Source organism: Lynx canadensis, chromosome B1, assembly GCF_007474595.2.
Source record: "Lynx canadensis isolate LIC74 chromosome B1, mLynCan4.pri.v2, whole genome shotgun sequence".
NCBI classification, from domain to species: domain Eukaryota; kingdom Metazoa; phylum Chordata; class Mammalia; order Carnivora; family Felidae; genus Lynx; species Lynx canadensis.
The window spans coordinates 141,725,031-141,748,173 of NC_044306.2; the positions used below are offsets into that span (position 1 = coordinate 141,725,031).

At 38.9% G+C, this 23,143-nt stretch overlaps 1 protein-coding gene across 6 annotated transcripts in view; it reads left to right on the forward strand.

The window, feature by feature from the left end:
* PAQR3 (progestin and adipoQ receptor family member 3) overlaps positions 1-23,143 on the forward strand; it is a 27,872-nt gene continuing 4,729 nt past the window's right edge. The window contains exons 1-7 of one of the 6 annotated variants that reach the window (XR_003968413.1): positions 1-318; positions 4,323-4,485; positions 8,921-9,076; positions 12,969-13,166; positions 15,694-15,784; positions 16,561-16,727; positions 19,200-19,281. Coding sequence is in view for 3 of the 6 variants with exons in the window: in XM_030313618.1 (XP_030169478.1) it covers positions 134-318; positions 4,323-4,485; positions 8,921-9,076; positions 12,969-13,166; positions 15,694-15,784; positions 19,200-19,342 (936 nt within the window). In the remaining 3 variants the exon portion in view is untranslated. Of the gene's footprint in view, positions 319-4,322; positions 4,486-4,742; positions 4,765-8,920; positions 9,077-12,968; positions 13,167-15,693; positions 15,785-16,560; positions 16,728-19,199; positions 21,967-22,022; positions 22,228-23,143 lie in introns of those variants that run through there. The other 5 variants (XR_004343541.1, XR_004343542.1, XM_030313618.1 and 2 more) reach the window with 5 other exon arrangements.

The following is a 23,143-nucleotide window of genomic DNA, read 5'->3' on the forward strand; positions in this document are numbered from 1 at the left end:
CAGCGGCGGGGCCGTAGGACCTCGCGCTGCGTTCGCGGGCTCCGGGGCGGGGGCGGCGGCGGCGAAGCCCCCTCCCCGGGGAGGCGGGGCCTGGGCGAGCTCCCCAGCCGGGGAGCGGCGGCGGCTGGGAAGGATGCATCAGAAGCTGCTGAAGAGCGCTCATTACATCGAGCTGGGCAGCTACCAGTACTGGCCAGTCCTGGTGCCCCGCGGCATCCGTCTCTACACCTACGAACAGATCCCCGTGTCCCTCAAGGACAACCCGTACATCACCGACGGCTACCGGGCCTACCTGCCCTCCAGGCTGTGTATCAAAAGGTACAGTCTGGCCGCCTCCGCGGGGCGCGCCTGGGGGGCGCGCCGGCAGCCCCTCCTCCCCACCTACACCCTTTTTTGTCTGGGGTCCCTGGTGTTTTCCCTGCTTTTCTCCGTGCCTGTCATTTCCTAGCTGCCCCATCCCTTTCATTCCTTTTTGCCACCTCTCCCATCTCGTTATCTTTCCTCCTCCCCCGCCCGGGTGCCAGATCCACGGAATAATGACAGTTAACAATGTTTATAATTACCACTATAGCAATTTTTCCTATGGCGCTTTGCATTTTACAGAGGGCTTCTAGATCCTTTATCCCATTTGGTGCTTATTAGAGTCGACCCCACTGACGATGGCCAAGTGATACTTGCCCCTGTGTATACCTAAGCTTTATTTTTAGAGCAGCCCTGTGGAAACTCAGATGCTTTGGGCCAAATAAAATGTCTAACGTGATATATAATAGGAAATTATAATAATATAATAGAAAACAAGTTCACATTGCCATATGCAATGTATGGGTATATATATGTATATGTATATACATATAGAGAGAGAGAGAGAGAGAGAGAGAGAGAGAGAGAAACCCAATTCATTCATTGAGCAGATACTATGGAGCCCCTCCTAGGTGCCAGGTACTATACTAAGTCAAGCAGAGAACAGCAGACAAGGCCCTTGTTCTTCTCATGAAACTAAGGTTTGGTCTGAGTGACACGCATTAAAGAGGTAATAACTCTATTGCATAATAACCAGTGTGAAAAACGCTGTGTAGTAAAAGTGCTGTAGCAAAGAGAGCCTATAACGGGCACCACCCTCCACTAGAGCCCTAGAAGCATTTCTAAGAAAGGACTTTCTTCATCATCTAAACCTTTAAAACTATGAGTCCCTTGAAAGCCTGGGTTTTAAAAAACAAAACTGAAAAACCAGTGTTCTAGTTCTTAAAATAGCAGAATAACTTTGTGTTAAAACTTTGTGTGTATAAGGTATATACTTATAGAACTCCACTTTAAGAGAATTAAGGTACAGGGGCGCCTGGGGGGCTCAGTAGGTTACCATCCAGACTCTTGATTTCAGCTCAGGTCATGATCTCAAGGTTCATGAGTTTGAGCCCCACATCAGGCTCTGCTCTGACAGCTCGGAGTGTGCTTGGGATTTTCTCTCTCTCCTTTTCTCTCCCCACCCCCGACCCTGCCTCTCCTCTGCTCTCTCTCTCTCTCTCAAAATAAACATTTTTAAACATAAGAGAATTAAGGTGCAGATATTGGTTAGCTCTAGGATACCGTGGTGACAAACCCCAACGCTGGAATGTAGGCTGTTAAGTTGCTCAAGAAGCAACCATGCGTCTGATTCTTGGTCTTCTTTTGAGCATAGTCTTTCCTCAGTTTTTTCTGTCCTGTCTTGAAAGTGTTTTGGACTCACAGTCACAAAGTGACATTTCTGCCCATCCCTACTTCAGTGGATGGCCCACAAGCCTTCACAGTTTGAATCCTAAGTACTGTCCCCCCCCAACCCCCACTGTCTCCTTTGCATAAATTTATTACACAAGAAATCAGAGCTAGGCCCTGCTACGGATGTGGAGTCCACAAGAACAGAACAGGTAGCGAATTGCCGTTAAGTATTTTATACCCACGTAGCAATAGTCCTCTGCATTCTGATGTTAGTGTCCAAATCTCATGGATTGAGAAACAAAATACATACAGTGCTTTAATGTTGGGTTGTTGAGTCAAAAAGACTTGGTTATCCAGATCTGCACTTAACCATTCTGGGACCTTGAACAAAGGTTAACCTCTCTGAGCCTTATTTTCCCCTCTTGTAAAAATGAGGGTAATCACAATGTGTGCTCCAAAAAATATCAAGGATTAAATGAGATTATGTATATAAAATGCTACACAGGGTGTGGCACCTAACAAGCCCTCGGTAAATGGTGACTCACTTGTTATCGTTGTGATTATTGATTTTGAAGGTGAACAAAGTATGGGTAACTTCTCACAGCATAAGAGTAGATTCTCTACGGGGAATATTTTTCCAAGTGCTCGTCCCACCAGCTTGGTCTTTTCCAGGTTCAGCTTCTGCCCTCTCTTCTTCTGGCTGTCAAGAGTGACCAGAACAGATTTTGGATGGAAGGAGAGGTTTTGTATGTCACAGCTGTTCTGCCAACACTGTTAGTTGGAAGGAGCATGCCAAAGCTTGTGGCTCTCAGTTCAGTTAATCAGGGTATACTGGGTTTCACTAAGTGAAAAGTTTTGAGGCAACAGGCAGAGCAGAGTATTGATCGTCAAAACAGTTGTATAGTTACAGGTGTTCCTTCACATTCCTGCGTCCTTACCCCGTCCCAATATAAGTGGTCTTGATACTTGACGCTTGTACAGGGTAAAACCTGAAATTCATAACAAGATTCACTTTATTCTTGATAATCAATTGATAGTGTGAGACCCTGTTATGTTTATGATGCGGGAAAATGAGAACCATGGTGATTCCTACCAATTCAGTACATTGGAGGTATATACGTTAATGCTTATTTATAAGGATTCTGAACCAGTAAACGTCAAAGATCTTAGTTTAAACAAAAAGATTTGATTTTGCAAGAGAACTGCAAGAGAATTTTAATCATTAGGCATGATGTCACCTTCTATTGATGAGTTCTATTCACAGCTGGGGAAGCAGTTCACAAAATGGAGGAGCTGGAAGTGACTTGCTCATGATCACAGAGCTAATTTGTTGCTGAGGGTGAGGATGCAGGAGCAGTGACCCTTGTGACTCGTGGTTGGCGTGGTGCACTTTACACCAGCCTGTGCTGTCAAGACGACTTAAACTCAAAGCAGTTAGGCATTTAGTGAGCAAATAGTACTGATATTAAAAGTAACCGATTGTCCCTAAAAAAGGAGAAACTCATGCCACCTGTGAACTAGTTTGGTTTCAAACAGCCACTGCAAAATTGTTCCAGCATGCCTATCTTTTTTTTTTTTTTTAACGTTCATTTATTTATTTTGAGAGAGAGGGAGGGAGAGAGCACAGGTGTGTGCAGGCAAGCCGGGGAGGGGCAGAGAGGGAGAATCCCAAGCAGGCTCTGCACTGTTAGCATAGAGCCCAGCGTGGGGCTCCATCTCACAAATCGTGAGATCATGACCTGAGCCAAAATCAAACGTCAGACGCTCAACCGACTGAGCCACCCAGGCACTACCCCTGACATGCCTGTCTTAAAGGACATTTCCAGTGGTACAGTTTGTATTTATTCTGCTTCTCTTGAGTCTGTTTAATTTTGCATTTACATTTGATGAGTACTAAAAAGGTACTTTAAGTTTGTGCCTGACCTTATACTTGGCAGGCTTTCAGATACCTGCTTTTAAACATGTAAGTATGTAGCTAACATCCAGATTTAATCTGCACATTCATTTCTATGGACATTTAGCATCTAATCTGAGCAAGGCACTATGCTTGGGACAGTGGTGTCATAAAGAAGGATGGTGCCAGCCATCAGGGAGTTGATAGGCTGGAGGACAAGAAAGAATTTATACATAAATAACTCATGAGGAGGGAAATGGTAAATATGATAATAGGGTGAGCACCAAAAGAGCTCTAAAATGTCAGGATTGGTGGAGACATGGATGAACTTAAAAATTTAATTAAACAGGGGTGCCTGGGTGGCTCAGTCAGTGAAATGTCTGAATTCAGCTCAAATCATGATTTCACAGTTCATGAACTGAAGCCTGGCGTCAGGCTCCGTGCTAACAGCTCAGAGCCTGGAGCCTGCTTAGGATTGTGTGTCTCCTTCTCTCTCTGCCCCTCCCCTGCTCACACTCTGTCTCTTTCAAAAAATAAACATTAAAAAATGTTTTTAATATCCTTTTAAAGATTAATTGAGCAGAGTGAGATGTTGTATTTAAAAGGCAAATATGAGGGTAAGGGCTTAAAGCAACAAGTGTTGGATAACTGCCCCCCAAAACTGTCCCTAATCTTTTAGATGCTGACAGTGAACAAGCCAGTATAAATCTGAGATGCATTTTTGTTTGTTTTCCAGTTTGTTTATTTTATCTAATGAGACGGTAAATATCTGGAGTCATTTGCTGGGTTTCTTTCTCTTCTTTACACTGGGAATATATGACATGACATCTGTGTTACCTTCAGCAAGTGCATCCAGAGAAGATTTTGTAATTTGTTCTATTTGTCTTTTCTGCTTCCAGGTAAGTCATTTCACAAACACTATTATTGGTAAAGAGAACTTTAGTCAGACAAGCTTGGGCAAGTGATCTTACTTCACTCCCACCACTTGCTTTACAGAGTCCCAACCTAGCATATAGGTTAGTTTATTCATTTTTATAATATAAGCACCAAAAATGTTTTTATGAGAGTATATTTGGACTTTACTGTTAGAGTATACTTGAAATCCAACAGACTTTAAAGACTGAGAAAGTTTCTTTCCTTTTCTTTCCCTTTTTAGACATTTCTGTTGTAAGATTAAGGTAAGCATAAAAAAAATATAAGGATAGGAACCCCTGTACTCTTATTTTCTGGCAGAGATAGAACACTAGTTACTGCTTAAAACTTGTTTGAGAAGTGTTCCCCGTCTTTTTCCTATTTATAGGTCTGAGATTTTGCATTTGCTTCCTTACTGTCTTAATTTTAACGTCTTGTTTTGCTGTTGCTTTAATGTTCATTTCCTTTGGTCTTTTTATGCTTGCCTGGTTTCAGATTCTTTTAGTTTCTCCTCCTCTCTACCTGTTGTATTTGTTAGTTCCCTAGCACTTACATTTTTCTTCAAGGATCTGTAAAATTCCTTTAACAGTTACATATAATAGTTTTAAAAGCAAATAATCCTAAAGAAGAAGTCAAATGTGGACCAAAATCCTGCTGACATTCTTTAAATTAAATAAAATGTAGAGAGTACAGAAAAACAAAAAAATTAAAAGAGAAAGCTATCATCTCCATTCTTCCAAACAGAGGCCAGCACTCCCTGCAGTTAACCTGTGGCTGCTGTTTGAAAGGTGTATCTGTAAGCCAGCTGCACAGATATTGCACAATGTGTTGTTTAACTTCAGACCTTCATCATTCAACTCAAGTTAAAACTTGGGAGTTAAATGACAAAAAACACATTGGGAACATCTCCCCTCCCCTTTTTTTCCTAATTCTAGTTTCTGGAATAATTTTAAATTTCTTTAAGGGAAAGAATACCTGTATTTTTATGTTATTATTATTTGAAATTTATTTTTTCTTTAAGTATTTTTTACGGTATACTCATTCTCAGGTTTGATTTTTGTCCTGATGGCAGCCTAAACATCTCTTAGAATCCATCTCTGGTTTGAAAATGAAAATGAATCAATTTCTTTACAGTTAAATTTTTAGATATATCTTACAGACTAAGATGCCCTTAATAACCATTAATAAGCAGAACTGGTTTATATTCTACTGTTAATTATATGGATAGTATCTACTTTGAGAATCCCACATGTTTTCCTCAGCCCCCAGCTCTTCCCTTTATTCCTTCACCATCTAGCCAGAACTGATGTTAATTCAGGGAAAGCATATTAATTTTTATATTGGCTTAAGAAAACAATGCATTGCAGAGCTGAAAAGCTGAAATAATTACAACTGCCAACGAAAAAACACCCAAAATGTTACAGTGACTTGCCCAGGGTTACTGAGCAGGACAGTTAAATCCTGTTCTAGCTACTAGTGCAATGATCTTTCTGGACAAGATGCTAATGACAGCTGAAGACAGCACATCTTCCCTACTGAAAACTACCATTTCTGTTATTTTATTTTTATGAAATTAAATTTATAACTTGCTCGCTCAATTTTTCTAAATTCTTAGAGTGAGCAGGCAATATGGTAAATCACAAGGATTGATTTACATGTAATTAAAAAAAATTTTTTTAACATTCATTTATTTTTGAGAGACAGAGCACGAGGAGGGGAGGGGCAGAGAGAGAAGGAGACACAGAATCTGAAGCAGGCTCCAGGCTCTGAGCTGTCAGCACAGAGCCCAATGCAGGGCTCGAACCCACGAACTGTGAAATCATGACCTGAGTCGAAGTCAGATACTTAACCAACTGAGCCACCCAGTGCCCCAATTTGCATGTAATTTTTAAAAGACATAACATTTTTTCCTCTTTCACTTGTACCATTTTATATGCTCAGTGTTTTCCTACCAACCAGATTATTAGAGTACATTCTGAATGTAGAATAGTAAAATGTAATTTCAAGGGCTTTGAACTTTCCTAGAGGTCTTTCTGTATGAGGGAAGAGTAGAATATAGGCATGCCTTTCCCTAGATTCATTTCATTTACATTCAGTTCCACAAATATTTTTTTGAATGCCTCCTATCTAGACCCAGGCACTAAGCTAGGCATCGGGAATACAGTGCTGAACAAAACCAACCTGTCATAAAAATCAAGTCACCTAGGTGGGAGGGCCGAAGGGAGTGAGGCAGGGCATTTAAGCAGAAAAAATAGTTTGTGTAAAGGCCCAGAAGCAAGAGATAGTTCAGCACTTTCTGGACTTGTAGGTGTTGACCTTTCTGGTTGGATCATAGGAGAATGGAGAAAGATGAGGCTGGAGAAGAAGAAGCCAGATCCTGAAGTATTTGGTTATCATGCCAAGGAGATTGATATAGGATGTCACACTCTGATTTTCTGTCTACCTTGATGGAGAGAGATATTCCACAGAAGGAAAGTTCCCAGAAAACTGAAACCATACTCCATTTGTCAGATAATTTTTCAGGCAGTTTTTTTTAAGGAACTCTAATAATAATACATTTCTTTTAAAACAGAACGTACTAAGTATAGGTTTACTTTTTAAAAACTCAGTGTTCTTTACTAACACTCTATATTCGACTTTCCTTTTGATAAGTGTAATTTTTCTCTTTATTTTCCTTTTCACAATGAAACTGGCTTTACTATTTCTTACTATTGCCATAAAATGTATTCACGTAGGAGTTCAAACAAACAAAACAGTATATGGAAGAAAGTAAAAGCCATTTGAAATTCTGCTTTCCAGAGGTAACCACATTTGACATTTTGGTTAAGTTCCCCCAGACATTTGTGTATGAGCAATTGCCTCCTGCCTGCCTACCTACCTGTCTACCTAATTCTGAGCTATGATCATCTCTGCTTGCTGTTTTGTGTCACTCAACATTGTGACGATGAGATCTTTCCTTGTCAATGAAAATATGTACCTTGGTATTCTCTGGATTTACTGTGTTTAATCTCAAGGGTAATCTGAGAAAACAAATAACCAAGCTTCTTAGAATTATATTTAATTGGGTCAGTGAACTCCTGACTTGTGGCTTAGTAGTCAAAGCCACAGACTGATGAAGATTTTAGACTATGGATGAAGAAATGACATTGCGGCTAAGTACACTTTTAAATAATGGTATTGAGGATGTGGTGCCTGATTAGGTTTGTTTAATGACCAGATTCTGGAATAGCTACCTGACCATTTGTCTGCCTTAGCAGTTGCTTACAAAATACTTGTCAGTTTGACCTACTTCATATAATCTATCTGTGCCATTTTCTGTACCCCCACTGTCACTGGCTTAGGATAGGGTCTTGCCATTGCTCTCTAGGGCTACTCTTAAAACCTCCCATCTTAGCCTTTCTGTAAGACTGCACTTAAACTCTTCAGTAGTATCACACCTAGCCCATCATATTGATGTTAAAATTCTTTGATGTGTAGAACTTGTCATAATTGTATTATGAGAGGGCCACATGACAGTCCTTAATGGTCTGTGTTTTCAATATGTTGCTTTTCCTGTGGACCCTCCAATAAACATGTGAGCACTTTTATTTATATTCTTGAGGAATGCCGGAACAGCCTTTTAAGATCCAGTGTCAGTGGCATCCCTTCTGTGAAGCTCTTTTTCCCACCATTTCACCCACCAAATGCACACATACACCCACAAGCCCAGTCCTCCCCTCCTCCCCTGTGCTCTGCACTGACTTTTCCTGTAGGACTTCTTCTATTACCACTGTTCGTTCATTCATTTCAGAAAAATCTCTCAGAGAATAGAGGTCTCATCCTTGTATCCTCAGTGCATGATACACAGCAGGTATTTAATGGCTGAAGGGAGTTCAACCATAACAACCTTATCAATCTTAAGAGCAGCTGCTTGAATCAGATTAGCTTTGCTCTCAATATGGCAACACATAAAGTCAGCATAAGTCATAATCATTTTTTCTTGGACACAACAAAGCTGTGTTTAACTCACAACCCAAAAATAAACTCTATACAATGAACTCTTGCACAGACACGAAAAGTCTTAAGTGAAGAAACCAAAATTGCAGAACAGAATGTATAATTTGATTCCATTTGATTAACTTTAAAAAGTATATATCATATGTGTCTGTGTGGACTTGTATATCATACATGTTCAATACATTCTTTGAAGATACCTAGAAGGACACATAACAAATGTTATCAGGGGCTAATCCTGGGTAATAGATTAAGTGGGAGGAGCTTATGTTTTTACATCATACAATTCTGTGTTCTTTGATTATCTTTTTAAGGACATGGATTACTTCTACAGTGGGTACTTTTTTAAAAAGGAAATTGAATGCCACACAGGAGTTGCTTTAATTTCTTTTTGTTTAGCTTTGCTAAGATTTGTTCTATTTTCCATAGGTCTGTATGCTTTGCTCTGTGGGCTATCATCTTTTTTCTTGCCATCGATCAGAAAAAACCTGTCGAAGATGGATGGCATTAGATTATGCAGGAATTTCTATTGGAATACTGGGCTGCTATGTCTCTGGTGTATTTTATGCTTTTTATTGTAATAACGTAAGTAACTTAAAACATTTTATATTCTACTTTTCATGTAGGTCTTGGGTTTTATTGCCATGAATGTTTCCTTTGAACTTCTGAATAAACACATAATTAAGTTATAGAAGAAACAGAAGAGTCTCGTGTATATATAAACTCATTTTTCAAAATGGCCCTGCTATCTCTAACATCTATTATCAGTTCCATACTCATTTTACTAATTTTCCATTGAAATATATATTTGAAGATATTTTCTTGAAACTAATGTAAACTAATTTTCTCGAAACCAAAAGTTACGTTTCCACTAAACCCATATAGCTATGTGATCCCTCAGATGCACATTACATGTCTTTTATTTTTGTGTCTATAGAGCTGAAGTTACAGTTAGCGCTTGATAAAATTAGAAAGCTGGCTGCTGCTTGCTATTTTCCCTGATCCTTACTCCTCTTTCAGTGGAAAAAATAAAGGGTGTGTCTGTGAGTGTGTTGACCCAATTCTTCATAAGAAATATGTTTTCCTTTCCTTAGTCTTACATTTGGAGGTAGGCATAGAGGCAGACCAGCTAGGAGGTAAGTGACTTAACAAATATGCATCTATTCTGAGTTCTAAATCAGCTCTACCTTCTGACTCTGATGTCACCAAAGTCAGTTGTGTCCTTGTGCAAAGCACCATTTGAAGCCCTGCTATCAGATCATATAGCACCTGAGCTAAAAATATTGGGCCGCCAAACTATTGAAGATAACTCTCTACCTCATTACTTCATGTCCCAGTTGAGGAAACAAACTGAATCTTCCCCTGGGCCCAGCAAGCCCTCCCACTCAGAAAGTCCTGCCCTCCTACCTTACTCTTTTCTTTTTCTTTTGTCCTTTAGTTTCTTCCTCTCAGAGCCAGAACAGAGCTGCTCGGGGGCAGTTCACATCCTAGGCACCCCTAGCCCTCTTCACAAGGACTAGAGCCTGTCCTCTCCACAAGCCCTCCGCATGTCACAGGTGCTCCAAGCCAGACTCCCCAGCCGTCACTTCCTGGGACGACTGGCTACAGCACAGGATTCTGCTGACTTGGGAATTCTTAAGTAGGACCTTTGTCTCTACGCAGTAACAGAGATGACTGCCAGTAAAGCTGAAGTGTAAAACTAGCAAACAGGAAAATCATAAATTTGGTTTGAAGTAAGAGAATTACTCATTGTAGCCACTTACTTATGAGCCATTTGCTTTTTAGGCCTAATCATGTTGGAACTTAAGCATATAATTAAACATACATGCAGTTAACCTTGTAAATTGATTTGATTTGAGTAAAGTACTCATATCTGCTCAGCTTTCACTTACTGATTTTGCATGAAACTGTTTACATCTTTTAGAAAATTTGAGGGAATAAGCTGATAGCTAGGAGCTTGTGAGTGCAGTTATGTAATGATTGAATTGGTTTTACTTATTCTTCTTTCTTTGAAACCTAAGCTGTTTTTGTTTACCTGTTCCTAAACATACCTGATAATCCAGGAGACTAGTGGACACTTTGTGCATCTCTCTTCAGAAAAGCTAGAAGTAGGAGAAAGAAACTACTGGAAATATGATTTTTTTTTAATTTTGTTAATGTTTATTTTATTTTGAGACAGAGACAGAGTAGAACGGGGAGGGTCAGAGAAAGGGGAACACAGAATCTGAAACAGGCTCCAGGCTCTGAGCTGTCAGCACAGAGGCCCGATGCGGGGCTTCGAACTCACGGACCGTGAGAATCATGACCTGAGCCGAAGTCGGACGCTTAACCGACTGAGCCACCCAGGTGCCCCTGGAACTAATGATTATTTAAGGAAAAATTGTTTTCTTTCCTCTGGTACCCGATCATTTCCAAATATCTGGTTTCTATAGTGGCTCTTTATCTTTTAAGGAACACAGGCTACTTTGAGAATGCAATTGAAAACTCTAGATCCTCCGTCCAGGAGAATGTACATTTGGGCAGAGACTAACCAAACAATTTGACATGGGATTTCAGGGAGCTAGTAGCCCTACAGAAGTCCTTGGAGCCCAGCTGAAGAACTCTGCCCCATGTGATGCTAACTTTTGAGCTTCCAACTGCTCATTTAGATACCTAAATATTCTATAAGCCCTTCAGACTTAAAATATTTAAAAATGAACATTGTTTTGGGGCACCCGGGTGGCTCAGTTGGTTAAGTGTCTGACTTCGGCTCAGGTCATGATCTTGCAGTTCGTGTCTTCAAGCCCACGTCAGGCTCTGTGCTGACAGCTCAGAGCCTGGAGCCTTCTTTGGATTCTCTGTCTCCCTGTCTCTCTGCCCCTCCCCTGCTCGCACACGGTCTCTCTCTCAAAAATAAACAAACATTAAAAAAAATTAAAATGATCATTGTCTCATGCTTTCCCATTCTCTTTCCCTCACCCCCCCGCCCCCCCTCCCCCCCACACACACACACCTGGCTCATCTTTGCTCATTTGCTGCGTTAGTAAAAGCCACTTGCATGGCCTTTCTTACTAGGAACAGTCTAGCTATCTTCTACTGCCCTCTCACACATCCAGTCAGCCATTAAGATTTTAGTTTATTTTTAAAAAGTCTCCTGAATCTGCTGCTTACATCTGTCTTCTTTGTTCAACAAGAGCCCAAGCCCCTGTTCTCTCTTTGAATCAGTTATTCCAATTAATATTCTAGTTGGCTTCCTGTCACCTCTTTGTTTTTCACACTGATGTCAGAGTTCTATTTCTTTTTTTTTTTTTTTTTTTATGAAATTTATTGACAAATTGGTTTCCATACAACACCCAGTGCTCATCCCAAAAGGTGCCCTCCTCAATACCCATCACCCACCCTCCCCTCCCTCCCACCCCCCATCAACCCTCAGTTTGTTCTCAGTTTTTAACAGTCTCTTATGCTTTGGCTCTCTCCCACTCTAACCTCTTTTTTTTTTTTTTCCTTCCCCTCCCCCATGGGTTCCTAGGAATTTATCCAAGGGATACAGGAGTACTGATGCATAGGGGCACTTGTACCCCAATGTTCATAGCAGCACTCTCAACAATAGCCAAATTATGGAAAGAGCCTAAATGTCCATCAACTGATGAATGGATAAAGAAATTGTGGTTTATATACACGATGGAATACTATGTGGCAATGAGAAAAAATGAAATATGGCCCTTTGTAGCAACGTGGATGGAACTGGAGAGTGTAATGCTAAGTGAAATAAGCCATACAGAGAAAGACAGATACCATATGGTTTCACTCTTATGTGGATCCTGAGAAACTTAACAGAGTTCTATTTCTAATAAGTCATTTTGAAAAGCAAGCCCGTCATCTTCTTAACGCTGCTATTCCCCCAGTGCCAGCGTGGTACAGTTCCAAATACTTACCCTCACAGTACGCTGCCTTTCAGCCTCCCTTCTCAAAACCTTCCCACCGTATGCTCTGTTCCTTTTCCTTGAGAACTCCCTCTTCCCACAGAATCATATGAATTCCTCAAGACCCTGCTTAGATCATCTCCTCTGTGAAGCATTTATTAGCCACTCTAGGTAACAATGCCCCCTCCTGTGTTCACACATTCTGTTCACAGCTCTTGTCATTGGATTATAATCATTTCTTTATGTCTGCCCCCCCATAGTCTATGAGCTCACTCACTGAGAGAGTCCATGTCGTAGTCAGCTTTGTTTCTACAGGACTGAAGTTGTCTCTGGCATATAATAGGTACTCAGAAAATGCTTTTTTATGAGTAAGTGTGGTTTCCACTAGCTCTCTTTGGAATTTGGTTTGTCCTCCTAAGAAACCTAACAGTTATATGGAACAGGAATGTTGTAAGGAAGTTCATGTTTAGAAATGAAAAAACTACATAAGTAGTCTTCTACATATAATGTAAAAGCCAGAATTAGTCTTTTCCTTCTCTTATTTGTGTAACAATTAACACTTGATTTCCTTCTAGTACTGGCGTCAAGTGTACTTGATCACAGTGCTTGCCATGATCCTGGCAGTGTTCTTCGCACAGATCCATCCCAATTACCTCACCCAGCAGTGGCAGAGGCTCCGTTCTATCATCTTCTGTTCTGTTTCGGGATACGGAGTGATCCCAACTCTTCACTGGGTTTGGCTCAATGGAGGAATCGGTGCTCCTATTGTACAGGTAGGTTGAATGTAGTCAATAGTTTTTTCTTTTTTTTTTTTTTTTTTTGTCCTTTCAGTTGTATTCATGTTGGGTAAAGTACTATAATCAGGCCAGGTGGCTGGGTCTCTGTCATTTGAGAAAATACTTATAACTGCATATTGATGCCATAATTTTCACATCTATATAAAGAAGTACGCCTTGCAGGATAAAGAAGTGTAACTACTGTTTTTTTCTGCGATATCTTTCTGTGAAATGATATATTCTTAACTCTCCTTGAGTGTGTAAATACCCAAGTCATTATCAGTGGAGGACTTCCAAGTTTCCAGCTTTGTCAGCTAGGGCAGAGATAATGCCAGTGATAATGCAAATTTGGAACTAGGAGGAATTGATTGATTGATTGATTTTTGTGGAGGAGAAGGAGCTGGGAAAGATTTTTCCTTGGACCTGTTGAGTCGAGGCACCTGTGGGATGTAAAGGTGGAGATGGGGTTGGAATTTAGGTCAGAGTTTGAGACTAGTGATGAAGATTTGATCATGTCCCACCCATCAAGGAAATTATATTGAGAAGTAAAAGAAGAGCTATAAGAGTTAGGTATTATGGGCCAAGTTGGAGTACATTAAAGAAGTGGCTCAGTGAGAACTCCTCAGTATTCTTGAGATTAGAAATAAGACTTCAGATCTCAGAGATCCATGTAAAAATGCCTTAAATATGCACTGGAGAATAAATTTAAGAATTTTTAACATCAGTAAGTACGCCAAGAAATCTAACAGAAAGCAGATATACTTGTTGCAGTGAGACCTTTGTCTGAAATATGGGGATTTAAATGCAGGTTTTATTAAAAAAAAAAAAAATCCTAGTTTTTTTAGAAGACCAGGGAACTAATAATAGGCTTTACACACACTGCATGAAGTTGGTAACAGCATGGTAGAAAGCATTTAGGTATAAAACAGAAAGGGAGGGAGGGAGGGAGGGAGGGAGGGAGGAAGGAAGGAAGGAAGGAAGGAAAAAAGAAAAGGAGAAAAAGAAGAAAAAGAAAGAAAAGAAGGAGGAAAGAAAGTTCTGTGATATAGCAAATTGAGTGATACGATCTGGCCACTTTGCCAACTTGAGAAAAAGGGTGATGTTTTCTTCATAAAATTAGGAATTTAGGAGAAAAGTGAGATAGTAGTGATGAGGAACCTCAGTGATCCTGATATCTATGAAAACATCACTTCTCTGACAGTTTTACTTATTGAAAATAAGTTAAAGAAAACAATGGTGAAATGCAACTCTAGATTTAATTCTAACCAGAAATGAATAACTGGTTATTGACATAAAAGAGGCCAAAATTTGGGATGATGTATACACATCCCTTTTAATCTTATAATGACAAAGAAAGAGAACCAGACCTATTGAGCCAATGGATTTCTGAGAAATTCAGAAAAATATGGGAACTTTCCTGTGTTCAGAAATTTTAAAATAGAAATATGGTTTAGGAAAATAGTGGTTCTGAAAGATGGAAATCTAATGTGATCACAGATCATTCCAGTGAAGAAGGGAGACTTCCAGAGAAATTTTCCAATAAGCTCTACTTTTAAAAAGATGGAGAGGGGTGCCTGGGTGGCTCAGTTGTGTTGAGAACGACTTTTGATTTCGGCTCAGGTTATGATCCCAGGGTCATGGGATCAAGACATGTGTCAGGCTCCACACAGAGCGTAGAACCTGCCTAAGATTCTCTCCCTCTCTCCTCTCCCTCTGCCCCTCTCCCCCACTCACACACTCTCTATCTCTAACATAAAATGTAAAAAAATAAAAATATGGAGAAAGAGAGAGAGACTTAACCAAAAATGAAAAGTTCCGGAAAGGCTAATCCTGGGGATAGGTTGCAGTTGTGTTCTAGAATGAGAAATCTCATGTTCATTAGTCTAAGAATGTAGGTTTTCAGGAGGACCCTGATAATTCTCAAATATTTGTAGAGAGAAGTAATTTTGTCTCTATTTCTTAAATGTCTTCTTGGTGTATTAGGTTTACAACCAGAATTGATAACAATATACAAAATTGTTATAAAATAAATTATAGCTGGGTAAATTTCTTAGGGCAAGGGAAAGCTTTCCAGTGGAGCTGAGAGATGGACTGCTTCATATAGTAGTATTCAAGAGGACCATTATCTGGGATGGTGGAACACATTGCATTGCTTGGCCAAACCTCTGCAGTCTTTTCTGGCCACATCTTCAGTGTTTTGCTTCTTCAGCTGATAACTCCATTCCCCATGTGTGTTCCACCCATGAAACTATGTTGGTGGAGTTGGGTGTCCTTAGGACCTTCAGCCATGTTCAAGCTCTACTTCCTTTATTACCCTAACCTTTAGGACACTCTCTGTTCCCTCCTGTTTTCTACAGTATTGAGAGCAAGTTTTCTATTATTAGATACTGTCTACAAAAGCAATTTAGATTTAATGGGCTTAAATTCTGCCTCTGAATTCTACCTGATCAATGAATTAGATTCACAGTAAATTGGGAATTCAGTCATAGTAGGAAGATCTGTGAAAAAATGTTTTGCTTTTCAGGACTTTGCACCCCGTGTAATTGTGATGTATGTGATTGCTCTTCTTGCTTTCCTATTCTACATTTCCAAAGTTCCAGAACGGTACTTTCCAGGTAAGTAACACTTTTATAGTGCTTTTTGTGACTTTATTCTAAATATATGGTGGAGGTGTATGTTTCAGAGTATCAAAAGTTATTTCAGTATTATTGGTTATAGAAAGGCTCTCCTATTGTCCAATGTTATCTAAAACTTTAACTTTCAAAGGGCTTCCATAGACTTCCTTTCCTCCTCACCACGAGTTGAGTGTAGTAGATGAGGTCACTACCATTTCACAATTAGGAGCTAGTGACAAAGCTGGGAGTCTTCTGACTCCCAACCACTGTTTATTTTGTGAAGTACTAATTATCTATTACCAATGACTTCTTTATATACCAACTCATTCTTAAAAAATAATTTATATATGCAGAGATCCATAAAATAAGGAGAAAAGAGACAGAAGAAAATAAGATGATAATGAAAAGAAGCTAGGGTTAGGACCACTTCACCATATATCCATCATGAGGTTCTAAATATAGATAAAGATCACCAGTCTGCATTTCCGCTTCCTGGCACCCAGTACAAATAATGTAAGTTAAGGGTCTTCATGTCCCCAAAATATACACAAGCTAGTGACTCAATAGAAGGAAAGATTTCCCTGATCCTCCAGTCCAGAGAAAAAGACTTCTGATAGAAAATAACTAACAGGATACCAGGTAGAATGAATAATGTTCTCCAAAACATGTATTTGCTTGTTCAGGAGCTGTAGCTCTGGAGTCAGACTGCTTGGGTTCAAATCCATATTGCCCACTTACTAGCTGCATGAGCTAAATAAGTTACTTCACTTTTTCAGCTCATTTCCTCATCTGAGCATGGAGATACTACTTTCCCTCATGGGGTTATTGTGGGGATTACGTGTGAAAATGTACAAGAACCATTCAGCAAGGTTCCTCACAAGAAGTAAGCACTCAATACACGTTAGCAGTTGTTACTATGATGACGTCCCTCCACCTCAGTCCCGTAAGTGAAAAATGGGGTTTAGTAAGGCACAGAATGATGCAAGTCCAGGTGACCTTTGGCTTGAGTCAAGAATAACAAAGTGCACACAGCAGTGATTTTTTTGGTTCGGGGAGGTAGAAGTAGGTGTGTGGCTCAAATTCAAACTGCAGACTTGTCCCTCCTTCTTGGGTGAAGAATCTTCCACAGTGAATTGAAGACAGGATTATGCCACTTATGATGTGTGTTGGGAAGAAGAAAGGATGAGAAACCCTGATCTAGAGAATAGATCACAGAACCTCAGGCATTCTTCTGTGCACTTGGTGTTTTCACCACTGAGCTTTAAAAGTGGAGTACCAAGAAGAACCTGAGTATAAACGTTAGGATTTAGGAACATAAGAAGGACATGTCCCTTAATTGAAGACCATCTTCATGCAGAGCAGAATTTTCCTCAAAAAACAGTTGTGGCAAAATGCATTTTTATATCACCTTATTAATAATTATTTTATTATTAATTTCTCCATCACAAGTACACGTAGAAAATTGAATGATGAAATTTTTCTGAACTACATAGTTATGGCCATAGTGTTTTTATGCCTTAGAATATTCATATCTGAAGTTCCCAGTTACCTAATAGAGGACACCTATAAAAGGTCAAATGTTATGTCACTTTTCTTCCAGGTGAGCTTGACATAAAACGTGCCCCAAGTAGCTGAATGTGTGGAGTACAGGCACAGTAGAGCAGTGGACATATGGAGACCATACAAGACAAAAAGTCTTTACAGATAAAAGTAATAGTCTCAGACGTTCATGAATGAGTGGCTTAGAAACCTTGTCTGGCTGGCCAGTCCCCATTTATGACCCGGATGTAAAGAGAAACATGTGCGGGGCGCCTGGGTGGCTCAGTCAGTTAAGTGTCCAACTCTTGGTTTCAGCTCAGGTTATGATTTCATGGTTCATGGGTTTGAACCATGAACCCCGCAACCTGCAAGTGCGGAGCCTGCTTGGGATTCTCTCTCTCCTCCTGTCTCTGCCCCTCCCCTACTCACACACATGCTCCCTCTCTCCCTTTCTCAAAATAAACTTAAAAAGAGAGAGAGAAATATGTGCAGTGGTGGTAAGATGGTGGGTGAATACTGTGAAATAAAAAAATTTATACCTAAGAAATTACTTTCACCTCAGTTACATTTTTTTAAATATGTAAACATCACAATGATATTTGATTGGGTCCAAAGATCACCAAAGGTGTCCATGGACAGAATTAAGTGGATCTGCATACTTGTATTACAATGTGATCAATTTTCTTTGTAGTCCTCTGCATTTTGTGCTTTTAAAAATGAGTCTTTGAGCTTCACTGGAGTGTCAAAGTGGTCTGTGGCACCGAGAAAAGGGTAGAAACCCCTATGGAAAGGATTGTGTTGACTTAAACTTTAAAATCTACATACTGGAGCACCTGAGTGGCTCAGTCAGTTGACCATCCATCCAGCTTCGGCTTAGGTCACGATCTCAGGGTTCATGAGTTCAAGTCCCACTTCAGGCTCACTGCTGTCAGCACAGAGCCTGCTTCACATCCTCAGTCCTCCCCTCTGCATGCCCCACCCCCAGCTTGAGCTCTCTCAAAAATGAACATTTATTTTTTTTATTTTTTTTTTTTTTTTTTTTTTTTCAACGTTTATTTATTTTTGGGACAGAGACAGAGCATGAACGGGGGAGGGGCAGAGAGAGAGAGGGAGACACAGAATCGGAAACAGGCTCCAGGCTCCGAGCCATCAGCCCAGAGCCTGACGCGGGGCTCGAACTCACGGACCGCAAGATCGTGACCTGGCTGAAGTCAGACGCTTAACCGACTGCGCCACCCAGGCGCCCCAAAAATGAACATTTAAATAAATAAAATCTATATACTGTACTATTACTCTTGATAAGACAGGTAAGGTTAGAGAATATTTATATTACATGACCATAGAAGCACCATGAGTAAGAAAAAGTTACTTACATTTAAATTTCTATAACTCTGTATTTTATTTTGGTATTTTTCAAGAGGCTTCCCATATGTTAATTCATCTCCTTGGAATTTAAACTTTAAGCACAAAGAGAAATAGTTCTAAGTTGTATATGAACTAATCAACCTTACTTAATGAAGCCATTACTAATTGCATTTTGCAGATGTAACCCATGATATATACGTGTGTGTGTGTGTATCCAGATGTATAAGACATTGGAGACAAAAGGTCAAATTCCTGAAATTAACCAAATTCGATTTGAGAACACACTTGGAATGGTATTTCCAAAATTCACCAATGTCCTTAAATTAGACCAAAATATGAATTCATCCTTTTTTAAAAACATCTGGGTTTGAATTACTCTCCAGGTGCTCTGAGATGGCCAAAATATTTTTGCTGCTAAGCCATATGTCCAAGGCCAGACATAGGAATATATTCTTATTTTAATATCAAAATATTAGAATCAATATTCTTTTTTCTCTACCTTCCCTTCTAGGACAACTAAACTACCTCGGATCAAGCCACCAAATATGGCATATCCTTGCAGTAGTGATGTTATATTGGTGGCATCAGTCAACAGTGTATGTCATGCAGTACAGACATAGCAAGCCTTGCCCTGACTATGTTTCACATTTGTGAATTCAGGTATGGCCACCTGCTGTATTCAGTTATTAAGCAATATGTAATGGGGAGTTGTATACCCCACTGTTTCTAAGATTCACCGTAATTTTTTCTTTTTCCTCCTATTTAATATATCATGAGTACTACTTTATAAAAATGGAAAAATATACTTGGGGATCTGTAATAATAACTACTTTACAGCCCTTAAAACTACTAATTTGCTGCTTGTACAGAAAGTGAAAATTAGTTGGCATTTATAAGAAACATCTGAATAACAATGAATGTGAAACCAGTATAGAAATAGTATTTGTTTTACTTAACACCAGCTTAATTTGCTTAGGAAGGGCTCACCTCCATTATAAAATGGAGTCATCCTGTTTGATTCCTTTAATAGAAGATATTTACAGTAGTTGATCAAGTTTTAAGTGCCTAACCAAGGCGAAGGTTGCAATAGCCTATGCTTAACGTAAGCTAGGAGACTGGTTTTGAATAATTACTAGCCTTTAAATATATGGTTTGTGAGAAACTGGCACTTAAAATATGATTTCCTTTAGCTATAGTCTCTCTTCTCCTTAGGAACATTGTATTTTTTGGTTTGCTAGAATAAAAACTTCAATCCTTTCCTCCCTTGAGAGAGGCTTTGAGAAGAAAAGAACTTGCATCATTTTCCATCGGATAAGAATCACATTAGAAACTGATTATATGATCAGACAACAAATTCTGTGGTCTAATAATAACTAAGACATTATTAGCATTTAATCCTTTTAATTTTGAAGAATATTATTTAGTTCCATATAATAATTGCACTCTTGCCAGTGGATTACAGATTTTTGGTTCCAAAATTCCTGTAGAAGAATTTCACTGAATTTGCAGTCCTAAATTTCGTGACAGATGGGGGTTCCCAATTAGATGGGTGCCACTTTCAAGGCCACAGAGTCCAGATGGCCCAGTCTTGACCCTGAAATGAACCTTAAGCCTTAGAACAAAGTCATGCTGATTCCCCATTTGATGACATGATTGTTTACCTGTGCTCTAGTCTTTCCGTTTATGCATGTGTTAGCATTTTATTGACAACTCACAGTATTGATAACACTAATATTTGAGCCTGAAATATTAAGTTTACTCATTATATATACCTAAAAAATAGATCTCACTGCCCTACCATACAGCACTCTTCTTGTTCTTTGGCCTTGTCATGTATAAATTAAGTTCCTTAAAGCAGTCATTCACAAAAACATGCTGTTCATTGGAATATAAATTATTATTCAGATTTCTTAATGGGTTGACAGGAGTTGCTTTGAATACTGGTGTATCTTCAGAACCTTGGAATTACCAAATATCAGAAGTGTTGATTGATGGTGAAGCTTATTTCCACATTGCCACGTATACATTTGGTATTAGGAATGTTACTTTAATGTGCCTCAGTTTATGCATCTGTAAAATTTTGTATTTCTTTTCAGTATAGTGTTTTTGGAATATAAATTCCCCATGCTAGTATCTCAATAAGGAGAATCTTCCCAGTAGACTAAGGGTGCTGTATTATACCCATTATGATGATGGAACACACTGCTTTGAAAATGGCTATTTTATAAGGCCACAGATTTGATCTATGTGTTAAGTGAAAGAAGACTTTAGTGTAATGATAATAGGATGTATTTTCCCTAAACCATCTCTTACGGGTTTACATGATACTGGTTTTAAATAGATATTTTGTCATTTTAGCCAAACAAAATACACTGAGTAGTTATACTTAAAAAGTCTAGTTATTTTAGGCCTGATACCACTTTGACTATAAAATCTTCTCAAAATAAAAACATATTGAACTGTAAGTTTCACTTTCTCTTAATTTTTAAAAAATATTTCTGGTTTTTTGTAATAGTATATGAATTATTTAATCCTTGCCATCTGAATTCATGGATAAAAAGATCATACTGTGTTTGACTTTTTGTTTTGTTTTGTTTTTTGTTTTTTGGGTTTGTTTTGTTTTGTTTTTTTCATTTAAAAGGCATACAGGTCTGACTGTAGGGAGAAGTATACCATGTAAACCTTTCATCTTTTTATGAAAATGTTAAATACTGTAAGAAACCTATCCTCTCTCATTTTCATCTTTACTATGATATATTTATTATAAAGTAGGGAATGAATGTGGATTGCTGTCAACTAATAAACACTTCTGTATGTCAGCGTTTATTGACCACCTACTGTGTGCATATCACTACTGGCAAAATTTTTAAGACATTGCTAACATTAAAGAATAACTATTTAAAAATTGCCTCCAGATCTGAGCCTTGTAATAATGTATATTTAAGTTATTTTTGTTTTTATAGATTTATTAAAATAAGATTAAAAATACACAATTCAGCTACCGTACTAAAAGGCTGGTTTTAATTTTACAGTGTGTAAACTATAAAAGCTCTTTACCTACAGACTTTACAAGTACATTTTAAAATTATCCATGGCTGTTTTAAATTGTCTATAGTGATTTATAAGGTTGTAGTTGACTAATTTGAGGCAAGTATCTTTCTATATAAAGCCATTTTCAAAAGATAGTGCTTGTCTTTTTTGTTATGACACTGAGTGCAATTCAGTAAGCTGCATGGCAAAATATGTATTATGTAAATAAACTGGGTTTACTAAATATATTAAGTGCTGCCTGTCATTCTTTATAATACGTAACAGCTTCAAAATCGTATTTTAGAATCAGGAATGAAGAATTCAGGGACTGTCACATCTTATGGCATCCCACCTGGACAAAGTAACCAATTTGAAGATTGTGACTGACTGGCATAAAGGTGTGCAACTCCATTTGGCAGGTACCTACCTGGAGATATCTTTGCCCTGTACTAAACATGAAGGGGCAAAGTCTACACCTCTGGATCCCTGCCAGTTGCTGAGCTGAGTAGGTCTGTATCCACCTGAAGTCATCATTCTGGGTAATCCCGTCCCTGCCAAAATGTGTGAAGAATCAGCCACCAGGGGAGGGACACAAGTCTTTTATATGCATTATCACAATTACTATGTTTGTATTAAAAAGAGGTACAGATGCTACTGGATACCAGTGTCCCCCAAAATTCTGTACCAGACTTCTGAGGAGGTGGTGAGATAAGGAGCCAAAACTGCAACTACCTTTAAGGAAACACTTTCATGAGGGAGAGCTACCAGCAGCAGGGGTCTCTTGTGAAAAGTGAAAATTCCATCCATGGAGGGCAGGAATGCTATTGTCACCAAAGCTCTAGTGCTGCTTTATATGTCTGGGATCAAAAACACTACAGAACATACATGTAATTTCAATAGTGCCAATCACCTGAAGCAAAAGCGAACTGTTTTTAAATGTGCAATGTAAAACTCGTGCCTTCAATATGAGAATAATTACCTGCATCCCACACACGATGCCAGAGCTGGACTTCCTTAAAAAGGGATAAGCTATTCAAAATAAATAGCTCTAATTGCAGCATAGACTTTTCTCTAAAGCAGTTAACTATAACTGAATTTGAACAGTAGTACAATCCACACTGTGTGCCATTTATTAAAAAGACACAAAGCCCTTATTTTTCCACATAACTTTAGATAAATCTCACTACATCCAAAACAGCTCATAATAAAATAGATCTTTCCACAAGCCACCAATCTAAAGACTATGGAATAATATGTAAGATAATGTGATCTTAACACCAAACTTAGTCCACCAATCCAATAAATAGGTTTTCTCTTTAACATGCCAAAGCCTCTTTTCTGACATAATCAAGGATTACAGTATCTTATTTAACCAAACGAGTATGTTGATCTTAACACCAAACTTAGTCCACCAATCCAATAAAT